Raw genomic sequence first — 13,340 nt, 5'->3', positions numbered from 1 at the left:
CGAGCAGGTGTGCAGTTAGCACCATTGTACTGAGGCCTTGCGCTGCCAGGTAAACCAAGTCTAGGCTAAATGGCTCCAGAGCGACTCCCCTACTTGTTAAATAGTGTAAATGCATAATGACACTTTCAACCCTAAAAAAAAGGGATCTCTGTAAAAAAGATTTCTGGTTACTCTTAAGCTCCCGGAAAGTGGTACAATTACCACAAATATCCCAGGAGTAATCAGAAATATTCAAATGGATCGTAAAACATCTCATTGTCAATATTTCTGCCCATTTCAGGGAGGTTCTGGAGTGCTTATGTCATTTTTTGAGACAATTTATATGACTGTAAAGCCGTTTCAAAGAGATCTTGCATCATTTCAATCTAAAAACAGCAATGGATGTTATGCAACTAGATCATATCCCTCGTTTCTCATCAAAAATACTTTCGAGTTAAAAGCACAGCTTAAAGCCTTCTGCCAACTTCTTCCGAGTCCATTGGCAAGCGATGACTTCTGGCTGACTCTTCAACCAGGAAGTGTATTTCTGTATCAATCTGGAAGTGCATTTATGATTGACAAAACAGCTCTATAAAGGCTTTAGAATGTTTTTTTTTTAGGCGCAGGCCTTTGACGGGCATATCCCATCATCTTTGATTCGCGGAGTTATGGTAGTGAGATGTTCTTTTCATCTTTAGATAGAAAAGAAGACACAAGGGTTATATAACTGTTGGACTCTCGCATGTCTTCTTGAAATAAATATATATATGAATTTGTTATCCTCAGGTCTGTCTTCCGACTGCAACCCACAGCCGGTGTTGTCAGAACATGAGTACGCGGAGCTTCAAGGGTTACACAGCGACAGCACTTACGACAGTGATTTCACCTACGACAACGTGTGGGATACTGAGCCACATATCACTCGTTTCTCTCCGGGCCCGAAAAGGAGGTCAAACCATCTACGTGGTCAGGAGAACAGGACCAAAGTGACGGTGAAACACTGGGCATAGAACCCACTGGATTGGAATGTCCTGTCAGGCCAGAAAAACACCTGGTCGACCAATCAATCGCTTGCTATGGTTTACGGTGGCTTTGTACCCACTAGGGTTCGGCACTCAGGGACACGGATTCATATTGAGAGATTCTACAGATTGACAATGAAAATTTCGCACAAATAGCCACCTGTGTCAGGGAAAAAAACTTAAATGTGGAAGGCAAACTTGCAATGCTAAATCTGTGAGACGCAAAGAATTGAGACAGGGTGGTGAGCACCCAGGAGGATATAGCAAGCATGGCAGATAAGCATCAAATGAAATGGAAAGACATGGTGGACATCTTAAAAATAAAATGAAGTCACAGTTTGCCACAGTGGCAGAAAAAGAGGGATCCTTTGCTGGTCAGAGCAGCCATCCAAGGACACCAGTGCCATCTGCGGACAGTGAGACATCCATGGATGGTGGTGACAGAGGTGGCTTTGCTGGACAGAGGTGGCATCCTTGGACACTAGTGCCATCTGCGGACAGTGAGACATCCATGGATGACAGAGGTGGCTTTTCTGGACAGCTGTGTCAGCCATGGACATTAGGTGCAGCCCTGGTGAGTGTAGTCAGCAGGGGACACCGATAGTAGTCACGGAAAGAGAAGCCATGGACAGCAGTGGCATCCCAGCACACCAGTGCCATTTGCGGACAGTGAGGAATCCATGGATGGTGGTGACAGAGGTGGCTTTTCTGGACAGCTGTGTCAGCCATGGACATTAGGTGCAGCCCTGGTGAGTGTAGCCAGCAGGGGACACCGATAGTAGTCACGGAAAGAGAAGTCATGGACAGCAGTGGCATCCCAGGACACCAGTGCCCTTTGCGGACAGTGAGGCATCCATGGAAGGTGGTGACAGAGGTGGCTTTTCTGGACAGCTGTATCAGCCATGGACATTAGGTGCAGCCCTGGTGAGTGTAGCCAGCAGGGGACACCGATAGTAGTCATCCCAGGACACCAGTGCCATCTGCGGACAGTGAGGCATCCATGGATGGTGGTGACAGAGGTGGTTTTTCTGGACAGCGGTGTCAGCCATGGACATTAGCAGCAGCCCTGGTGAGTGTGGTCAGCAGGGGACACCGATAGTAGCCATGGAAAGAGAGGCCATGGGCAGCAGTGGCAGTCAGTCTTGGAGAGCAGCAGCCATGGACAATAAAGGAAGCTGCAGACAGCAGAGGCAGCTGTGGAAAGTGCAGGTCTGTGGTGGAAGGTGGCAGCTGTGCAGGGTGGGGTGGATGACTGGGACAGCCGTGGACAGGAGGATATTGATGCCTTCATGGAAACAGCCATAGACCCCTTGGTGCAGCTGTGGAGGTCGGGAGCAGCTGTGAGTGACAGGCGCAAAGCACAAACGTGTGTTCTACAGCCGTGCAACAGAGTGCGTTCAACTCTCCATGTGTTTAATTTGTGTGTGTGTTAAGTCTCAGTGTGTGGCGACCAACGCATTCCATCTTATCACTGACAATGTTTTGAGGTCTGGGTTTTCATTTTACGACCTCATCCATTCTTGGCATTGTAATGTTGGCATTTCCATTAGACTAGCACTCGTGATGTGTAGATTAAAAGCCCAGGATTGGAAACTCTGTCTGAGATGACATGGAGTAAGGTGGCCACATAACCCTCAGGAATTGCATCTGTAATATTTATTTTATGTTTCAGGCATATGCAGAGCACTGGAACTTGTAGTCTTGTTAACCCTAGGCAAAGCCACCATTGATGCAACAGGTGTAATGCACGGGGGCCCATTGAGCCCTGATAGCTGCTGTGTTTGACTAGTGAAATGGGGCCATTTCCTTGATTGCTCCAGGGCCCGTAGCATCATTGCTACATTACTGTTTAACCCATTATAAAATTAAGACTACAAGTCCCAGAATGCAATTGCAATGTGAAAACCTGGACTAAGTGAGCTACTCATGCATGGAGAGCCTCTCTGCATGAACAGGAGAGGTGAACAGTCCTGGCCCTGCACTCAGGTGGCCAAATCCACCATCCCTTACCCGAAGAATTCCCCGCCATTTTAGTATGAGGTTCTACATATAGCTCTGAAGGCCACATCCCAGTCTTGCTCTAAAGCACCCCTTGCTGTTTGCACTGCAGTTTCCCGCGCTCATCTCTGCGAGTGTCACCCAATACGGGCCGACTCGGCTTCCGTAGCTTCTCTCCACAGCAGAACCTGCCAAAACCGTCCAGCCCTGCAAAGTGGCAGGCGAAAGCACAAATGCACTATTTGTGAGCCCCCAGCGCGTGAAATCTGGGACACATGTCGTTCACAGGTGGCCAAATCCTAACAGCTGAGGTAATTCCTGACCTTAGCTCGACGCCTCGGACTCTGCGGAGTCAAAGGTCATTATTGTTCTCTGTTAAAAGCTGTTTAAAAAACAAAAAATATTGCTACGTGCACATAACTACTGTGGACTTTTAACTGTTGGAAGGGCCGTGTTTACAGTCAAAATAACTTAATGCTTTATTGTATTTAAGGTGTATGATATTTTAATAAATTTGGTATATTTAATTTTATAGCAGTAACGCATAAAGCAGCAGTTTTGCTTCTCACCAAATGGTTCCTGTGTTTTTGTTTGACTTTAAATACATTTTGATAATACCGGTTGTGAATGTTTGGCTTTAAATACATTTTGAAAATACCAGTTGTGAATGTTCAATTATGCATTTTCCATGGGCTAACAGTGCCCACCGAACCTGCAGCCAACAGGGTAGACTATCAAACGCGGTGGTGGCATCAACCATTGGAAAAATAGCAAGTTTGTCAGGCCACCAGAGACATAGAGGTGAGGTTTCTAGAGGACCCTGGGGCATATTAACAAGCCCATAGTGCCACTGGAGCGTCACTTTTTTTGATGCTCCAGAGGCGCTGTGTGTTGGGCCATATTTACAAGGCCACGCAAAGCCTTTTTGTGTGGCTTTTGTAAATATGGCCCTCTTTCAGCAGTATTCTGCGATAAAGGGGCGTGTCATGATTGTTGCTGTGGGTGTTTCCACGCTACACCAATGGCTTTTTGACACTGCCCCAGATTTACAAGGAGTGGTAAATCTGAGGCAGTGCCAAAAACTAACGCCTTTCAAGGGAAGGTATTAAAATGGCGCAACAAGGAATGTGTGCTGCATTCTACAGCACACATAGAGGGAGCGAAACGACATTGATGATTATTTCTGTGCAGGAAGGTGTCCATTCCTGCACAAACACAATCATCCCTGGAACGCAGGCACCCTTGCCCCATGGTGCAAGGGTGCCTGCGTTGGCACACGGCTGCTGTTTTAGCACCGGAGCAGGGGAGAGCACAGGGGTGCGCCATATTCCTGTAAATACGGCACATCCCAGCTTTTTTAAAATGAGTAGCTCGGCACAGCAAAATTGCTTGCCGCGCAGCACCATTTCATTTTAAATATGCCCCCGTGTCATCAGGAATAGCATGTTCCAGTGCTGGACGTTACCTTTACAAACCATTGTTTTCAGGCCTGTTAGTTCATTTAAAATGAAGAAAGACTACAATTCTCCGAATGCATCATGTTGTTTACAAAGCCTTGGACTGGACAATTGTGTTCCTAATAACACGGCATCATCAATTCTAATGAGGCTAATTACGGGCTGTATGCTGGCCAGGGGATTAAATGTGAATTGGGCATGTGTGATCTTTGACACCCTCAGCCATCCATGAACTTTTATCAATCACTCTTAATTCCATCTTTATCATAGGGAAACTGAAGCTACACGTTTCACAATTCAAAGTGCCTCTGAATAAATTATTTTATCACACATCAAAAAGAGGCGAGAGGTACTATTCCCTGTCTATCCTTCCTATCATAGAAGCCAAGTACCCACAAAAAGAGGAAAAGGAGGAAGTGGCTGGTGTAAAAGCACACCCCCTCGGGAAAACACAAGGTTTGTTTAAAACTGCCCTCACCCATTAATAGTGGCATGCTTCATCATAGGGCTGCTACTACAACATCCCATTATCAACAACAGGGACAGCCCTGTACACCTGAACCAGGGGCAATCAATATGTAGTCCTAACAACGGTTCAAGATATCATGAACATACCAATTGTACAGACATTCAATAACAACAAATTAAACTCTGAAAAAAAGGAAAAAACTGTGTGACAAGACTAAATATAAGAAGAACCCAGATGAGAAATATTAGAAAAGTATACCAAATGTATTCAATATATGAATAGAAAAAACTATTTAAGACAATACGCTCAGAAACAAACACTGGTACATGAAAATATGTTGTACAATACAAAACCAGACAAGTGGCAGACAGAAGGGATTACATATCAGGAGAGGTTCAGGACAAAACTGAAACAACAAGCAAGACGATGCATGCTTCGTCAGTTACGGCCACATATGCGTCGACGGCATTTCGACCTTTGTATAATTACATGGTCGTCATCAGGACAAGAATTTTTAACTGAGCGTCCCAAGGAATCTATTTCAAGGGGATACTGCAACCCTAGATGATTTCACAGGAAGCTTCTGGACTTTAACACCATGTGAGGGACGTTTTGCCCTAACGTGTGAGTGAAGCACACAGGAGATTTGCTCTCCCGCACTCTGGCAAGCCTCGCTATATTAATATATGCAGCCATTGGGGAGATGCCTTTTAACAACACAAGTTGTGCACGCCACAACTTTGCATCTTGTATCTAAAATTTTAATTTAATTCAGCCATTGGCGAGATGCCTTTTAACAACATAATTAGTGCACGCCACAACTTTGCATCTTGTATCTAAAATTCTATTTTCTGTCGCTTTGTACAATTTGTGTACACCACCCAAAACTGTGAAATCATCTGGGGTTGCAGTATCCCCTTGAAATAGATTCCTTGGGACGCTCAGTTAAAAATTCTTGTCCTGATGATGACCATGTAATTATACAAAGGTCAAAACGCCGTCGACGCATATGTGGCCGTAACTAACGAAGGACGCATAGTCGTGCTTGTTGTTGTTTCAGTTTTGTCCTGAACCTCTCCTGATATGTAATCCCTTCTGTCTGCCACTTGTCTGGTTTTGTATTGTACAACATATTTTTCATGTACCAGTGTATGTTTCTGAGCGTATTGTCTTAAATTGTTTTTTTCTATTTATATATTGAAACATTTGGTATACTTTTCTAATATTTCTCATATGGGTTCTTCTTCTTCTTCTATTTAGTTTGTCACACAGTTGTTTCCTTTTTTTAAGAGTTTAATTTGTTGTTATTGACTGTCTGTAAAATTGGTATGTTCATGATCTTGAACCGTTGTTAGGACTAAATACTACAACATCCCGGCGCAGACCAACGACTGGGATAGAGCAAAGAGGAGGGGTGGGAGGACACAAAACAAACAAATATATTGGGATCCATGCAGTAAACTACATATAAACAAACAATCAAGGTGAAGACATAAAACTACCTCAGGAATACCCTTCACAGTCTTTAACCATGGGTTTCTTGTATAGGATTAAAAAATGAAACTGTGGAGATCGTTTAGGGCATGGGTACTTAGAAACATTTTTCCCTGGGCTTTAAAGTTTGGTATTTGGTGTGACCAAGGGCCGCACTGATGCCAGCGATGGGAGTAAAGTCAGTGTAGGGGAAGCAAAGCATGGATATTTTGTGGCTCAACTCAACTTTGCAATGTGAAACCAGAAAACCTGGGATGAATCCCGGCTTCTCCACTTGAACAAATTGTGTGACTCTGGGCAATTGTTTTATTTCAATTTACCTCCTTTTTCTTCATTATCAAATATAAGAGGAACTTAAAATACACAACTTCAGGATGCATGCTGTTTAAAACCATCTCCTGTGCTTGGATGTAATCACTAATGGCATTGTTGTCAGGATGGGAGGGGGGGAAGCATGAACGTTTCTAAATTCATGTTTGAAAACCATCACTTTAAAAAAAATACTTCTGAATGCGCTGATATAATTTGATTTACTATAGTGAAATGGTTCTACAGGTCAATGAAATACACTTTTTGAATTTTGAACAGACGATCGCATTTGTACACGTTTGCTGTTGTTAAAAATGAAGGTGTTCCTAAAGTTAAGAGCCTAGTTACTTCCTTTCCCTACCCACAATTAACCTATGAATAAGTGCTTGCTGTATATTTAAAAAAACAAAATATATATCTTGCTAGTGCTGAGTCGAGTAAACAGCAGCTCAGTCCTACTGCTTCCCAGGGGCTGCATGTAAAGGTCAGGAGGGCCTCATACGGCCCCCGGGCCGTACTTTGAGTATCACTGGTTTAGGGGATAATTAGGACCTCTTTGTCTCTCCTTACTGTCTTTTGTTTCGACATGTTTTGGCCTCCCTTTGCTCCATCCCAGTCGTTGGTCTGCGCCAGGATGTTGTAGCAGCCCTATGATGAAGCATGGCACTATAAGTGGATGAGGGAAGTTTTAAAGGAACCTTGTGTTTTCCAGAGGGGTTGTCCTTTTACCCTATAAATAAATTGCCAGCACTAGCTGAAGGTGTCACACATGAGACTGGGCCACATGACAGCTGCTCAGGCCTTGGAGTTTACATTCCCAGGGTGAGGTTGGATGTAGGAGAGAGTCTGCTATAACTCTCTAGCCTAACTCCCACCTACTTGCTTACTTCCCTGCTGGGCTGGGCATACTCCTAGAGAGTAACCAGAAATAAGTTGATGTTCTTAGCCTCTGTATACAGTAGAAAGAGAACCAGTATTAGCAAAGCAAACAGCGCTGGCTTTTTGTTAGGGGAAGTATGGTGTAATAGGTGTCGTGTTAGGGGAAGTATGGTGTAATAGGTGTCGTGTGTGTGTGTTGCCCCAGCTGTCATAGAAAGAAAATCTCATTATGAATGAATGATATTTTTATAAAGCGGGTTAACGCCCATAGGCGTTCCCGGGGCTAAAGAACTGTCATGGATAAACCATAACCCTGCTGGAAGCTATTGGTTAGAGAACAGCCACATTTTGAGCAATTTCCTGAAGTGACTCAGGTTGGTCTGAGATTTTATATGCAAAGGAAGACTGTTCCACAATTTTCCAGTGGAAAAGATGAAACATGATACCCTTTAAAAATTAGGTACCACCACAATTTTTGTGAAAGTGGAACAGAAGCATTCTATTAGGGACATACCACTGGAATCTGAGCTTCATATATTCCGAACCCTAATCATGACGAGTCTCATGAGCAATGCACAGGGTCTCAAAGGCAATCTGTTTCTTTCCTGGCAGCCAATGGGGTTTAGATAGTGCCTGGGATAGCGACTGAAACTTTGGAATGCTTAAGAGAATGAAGCATAGCCAAAAATATGGGGTTTGCCCTAATCCTCCTAACACAACTTGGGCCTTAAATGTCAGGAAAGTCAAAGGGTGATGAGGAGGAATCAATAATACACTTTCAGAAGGTAAAGCTTAAATTAGTTACTACTACTCGGTACAAAGTCCCAAAAAGTTGAAAAAATAATCTAATCTTTTTTACATACCACTTCTGAATCCAACTCAGACAAATTTTCTTTTTTATAATTTTTTACTATGTTATCTTTTTTTACTTCATTATCTTTTTGAGCAACATATATCACACAAAATCACAGAATAGTAACATGACTGGATGAAACATTTATCATTTCTTCCTACCCATTCTTCTAACAACTCAATGCTAACTAATTTCAATCAATTACACCAAGAAGTAGTCTAATACACACAAGAGAGGGAGACATGCAACCCTCTACTACATTTAAACAGTGTGTAACCAATTTCTTAATCAATATTCAAGCTTCGTTGGACTCCTCTGTTTTGTGGGGTCGACGCGTTTCGACCCTGGCGTTCGAGCCTCATCAGGACATGGGTACAGGGAAGAAAATGCACCTCGGTGCGAAGTAAACTATTCTTCAAATCGAGCCTCTACGGAGGATAGTAAACAGGTTGTCTCCAAGATCAACCACCTGTAGAAAATCCTTCCGGAAACAGAAGGTCCAGTGTCCACTTCACAAATGTCGGCATCTTGTCTACATGTAAGGCTATTAACATGCTTGATGAATATTGGAGTGGGCAGCAAGCTGTGCGAACACCAAATGCTCGTTGCGCCACGGCCGCTCGTGTCCGGATAGACAGCTAGAGGCAGTGAGAGGGCTTCCTCCCTAGTATGCTACTACTCAAGAGAAAGACGCAGCATCCTGAACTACAATAGTATGGAAGCTGCAAGAAGGGTCCCATTGACGAACAGAGTGCATTATCTGAGTTAAAATGTAACCTCAACAAAGGGTATTATGAAAATGAGTCAAAAGATAAAACTTTGCCCTGTAAGTTGTGAACTTAAAAGGATACACAGCACATTATTGCACAGTAGTTTTGAGAAGGGGTTAGTATTTCAATGCATCTTTTAGAAATCTGTGAGCATACATCTTTACTTTGTGAACAAAAAAGGCTGTAAATCCAACAACATGTTATGCTGACATCAAATTAAAAAATAAATGCAATAGGGCATTGATGGTTTAAGGTACACAGTCCATCACCATCGGTTGCTAGCAGTGATTGATTACATACTGCCACACGACACCTATTAAAATAACCATTTGTTCGCATGAAAAGTGAAGGCGGACACAACAATGAGACGTGAAAAAACATGCTGAAACACAACGGCAGAGACGTCGGAGAGCCATGATGGAAAACGAAATAGCCCGTCAAGATCACACTACTATCAGCTTTGGAACAAGGTGGTGGCAGAGATGGACGCAGTACTGCTGAAGCTTGCCTATGAAGATGTCACCATGGGCCTGATGCTACTGATTGCTCACAGTACACAGGCGGAAACAGCATAGGACCCAGTCGTGGTCATCAGTGGATGAAAAGCTATCCATGAGAGCTACGTTGATGTGAACCAGGGGTAGCAAGGAACCGTGCTACCCGATTGCAGCAGAGGCTGCTCCAATGCCACACAGGGCTTCGAGGCTCTGGAAAGGAGGAAATGCCGCTCACACCCAGAGGTGGTAGAGGAGGTAAGATATGAACAACTAGAGGGAGTAGGTGGTGAACGAGACTTTAGAAGTGATTACTACTTAAAACCCCATAATATCTACAAGGTGATTTATTGCTTAAACAGAAGATATGCAGGGAAGAAATCCAACTTGGAGATTGTTGTACACAAGAAACTGAACATCCAACTGATGCAGCCTGGAGAGTGTCAACAAAGGGAGGCTCTACAATTTTGACCATGATGGCGCTTTGGAATAGAACCTAATACACACATAGTTCAGGTTCAGTATTGAGGTGCAACTGAGAGAAAGGGCCTACATTAGCAAACTACAGGGGTAGATTTACAAGGATGCAAGCAATGCAGTGAGGCGACCACATTTGTTGAGCTGCTTGAAAGAGCGAGCAGAACAGCGCTCTATCTACTAAGCTATAGTACTGTTTCTGTCTCCCCACTGCACAGGGCCACTTTGGCCTGCCTTGGGCCAATGCACAGACCCTTAGACCATAGTGCCGGGGTGCGTGCGTGATGTTAAGCATACACTTTGTATAAAAGGGTGCCTTTCTAGCACAAAGGCTATGCTTTCACATAGTTCTACACTTTCCTAACTTTGTAGTGTTCTCTACAGTGAAGCACACAAGCAAAGTTGAAAAGTTTTGAGAGAAGAAAACATTTCCCAAACTTTTGTCTTTAAAAGATAGGGCTTTGTGTCAAAATCCGAGGTTGGTTGCATGGGAACTCCTATGCTCCACCTATGGGAAACTCCCTTGGCTAAATTAGTGCCAAGCCTTACTTCAGGCAACCTTCCAACGCAAATGAGATTTACATTGGAAAGTAAAGCAAAACGCAACACTTTGCACTGGGTTTGCTTCAGGTTTGTGGCAATAACCCAGCAGAAAGTGTCAGTACATTTCTGCACTGTAACTTACAAATATTCCCCTTAAGTTTGCTTGTGTGTGAAACCTCTGCCCCTCATAATGGGTCTTTGAAAGTAGGACGTCTGCTGCCCACATGGCGCGGAGCAGCTTGCGCTGTGCAGAATGTATTTATACCTATTGCTGGAGAAATGAAAGGAAACAGACACAGCAACGAAACCTGCACAAGTGCTGGGCTGAAAAATCTCAAATAACAACATGGGCTTAAATGGTTGAATACATGCTTGAGACCATTACTGAGACACCAACTCTCGACTCAACCCCGAACATGGCGATCAAACAAATGGAAACTCATCAATTTACTAAAGAAAATCTAGGGAGAGCAGCAGAGAAGAGAAGCGACAAGAAGAGTGTCTGTTGAGCTCCAGGACAAGGGTGCTTCATCTGATTAATTACATTGAAGGCAATCAGGTATGATCTAACAGCCTCAGCAACAGGGAACATCATTCTCAACCAGAATATAAAATGATGAAGACGGAAACCTTCTACCCTTGGTTTATTTGCTATTCCTTCCCTGTGCCCAAAAGCGAATGTGCATCTCAAGATTGCCATGGCCTCTGTGACATAGTTTAGCACTTCGAGGCTGATGATCCAAGTAAGATCTGAGCAAAGCGGCTCAGTGATCCACTGACCCGTTTGCTGACGAAGCGGCCTGCCTGTTCCTTCCATACAGGCATGCCATGTCTGCATGCAGGACTGGTACTAGCTGTGATCACAGTGAGCAGAAAGCAGTCAGATGGCGGTCACGCCAGCTGACCCAAAGGGCTTGGATGCCTTACATTAGCAAACAATAGCATACTCTATGATATCCACCCTACCAGCAGGAATAGCTATAATTGATTATGGATTTAAGGTTAAAATTTCTAAATCCATAAGAAATGGAACCTTCGACTATTAGAGAGAAAGCGAGACTATACTAGTTGAGAATGGTTCAGCTATTCTGAATGGCCATCCGATATTAGGAGGTCTTCCTCCCTTTACTTCATGCAGTAAAGATTCTTCAACTCAACGTTTTGTAGAAAGATTTACACATATGGGGTGACAAAAGCTATCATGGCCAAGCAGAGTGGGTAGCGTTAACTGAATTCATGTCTGCCTGCTAAATGTCCTTCAGACACTTCCATTTTCCTCTCCCAACAATTCAATTAATGCAGCAGACACGTCTTAATTTTGTAAGGAACAAAAGGACCCTAAGGACGCTAAAAATAATGATATCAAACCCTACAGAGGCAATCAAGTGCTGCTGGTGATTATATAAAAATGACTCAGCTGAGACCAGCACTTGTCTGGTCACGTCTGTCTCATATGAAACTCTGGCTCAGGGAGGAACAAGATAGGACATGTCTTTCCCTGCAATATCTTCAAGTGGTTCCTCCTAGATTCTGAGGTCCCATCCTAAACTGAACAAATTTGATCACTTACACTTCTTGGACAGTGGCACGTGGTGGTAAGGAACAGATGCTTTACCTCAAATCCACCCCCGCTTGTCCCCCATAGACTTCAACCTTGCTTTTCCCAATGAGTTCCAGCCCTTAAGAGATAACATTCTACCTAGAGTGGGAGATCTGTTTGTGTCAGGAGAACTGAAAATAGGAGAAATTGTGTAGTGTACTTCAACCTATTACCTTGTGACAGTTACCAACTGTTCCGACTCCTTCACTGGGTTGGGACAGAGAAGTGTAGTGTAGGGGTTGTAGACATAAAATGTCTGTAGAATTATTTTACACACATCATCATCTTAGGAAACACATATCCAGATTGTATTCTGCCTTACGGGGCTCACACACAGACAGTACTTGCAAATAGATGACTACGTGGGAGACAGAATTTGGCACAGAGGTAACAGACAAGGCATGGTTTATCATATGGAGGACGGCTGCCGAATCTTCCAGCACAAAGAACGGTCTTAGAATATTCTATTATACTGATACTTAATTCCAGCCAGATTGGGGGCAATATTTGAGCGGAGGCTCGCACTCCACTATAAGCTTTATAGTCCCTAAATAAAGCATTTTCACTAAGTGCTTTTGACAGGTCTTTTTATTCCAGAATTTTCTGCTATAAAAAAGTGTTCAATCCTAGCCAACACGTTTCGTCATCCAGGTGTAACCCAGTGACTTCATCAGGCCTTGTGAGAATACATACGGGATGCACAATAAGTCCTGTGTTGATACTTGTGTCCACATACACACACTTTTGCTATTCCCATCACTAAAAGCACAGGAATTCCAACATAAATTTAAATCAGTCACAGTGTTGCTCAACCATGAAGTGCGTGGTTTAAACATCTCACCTCTGTGCAACAATTGGCATTTACATTGATATTCCAGATCATAAATGAACTTATGTTCATACATTCATGCTAGTCATGCAACACTATAGAGATCCTTAAAATCATCTACAGTTTGTATTATGCTATGTGTCAATAATAAGAACCTTATGAGAGCT

The 13,340-nt window shown here is 43.4% G+C and overlaps 1 protein-coding gene across 1 annotated transcript in view; it reads left to right on the top strand.

Moving 5' to 3' along the window:
- PLEKHN1 (pleckstrin homology domain containing N1) overlaps window positions 1-3,572 on the top strand; it is an 85,001-nt gene extending 81,429 nt beyond the window's left edge. Inside the window, exon 16 of the mRNA XM_085609670.1 lies at window positions 766-3,572. Coding sequence (XP_085465796.1) covers window positions 766-989 — 224 coding nt within the window. The 3' untranslated portion in view covers window positions 990-3,572. The remainder of the gene's footprint in view (window positions 1-765) is intronic.
- The last annotated feature ends 9,768 nt before the right edge of the window (window positions 3,573-13,340 follow it).

Source organism: Triturus cristatus, chromosome 1_2 (assembly GCF_964204655.1).
Source record: "Triturus cristatus chromosome 1_2, aTriCri1.1, whole genome shotgun sequence".
In the NCBI taxonomy this organism is placed as follows: domain Eukaryota; kingdom Metazoa; phylum Chordata; class Amphibia; order Caudata; family Salamandridae; genus Triturus; species Triturus cristatus.
This window is presented reverse-complemented; position numbering and strand designations above follow the sequence as displayed.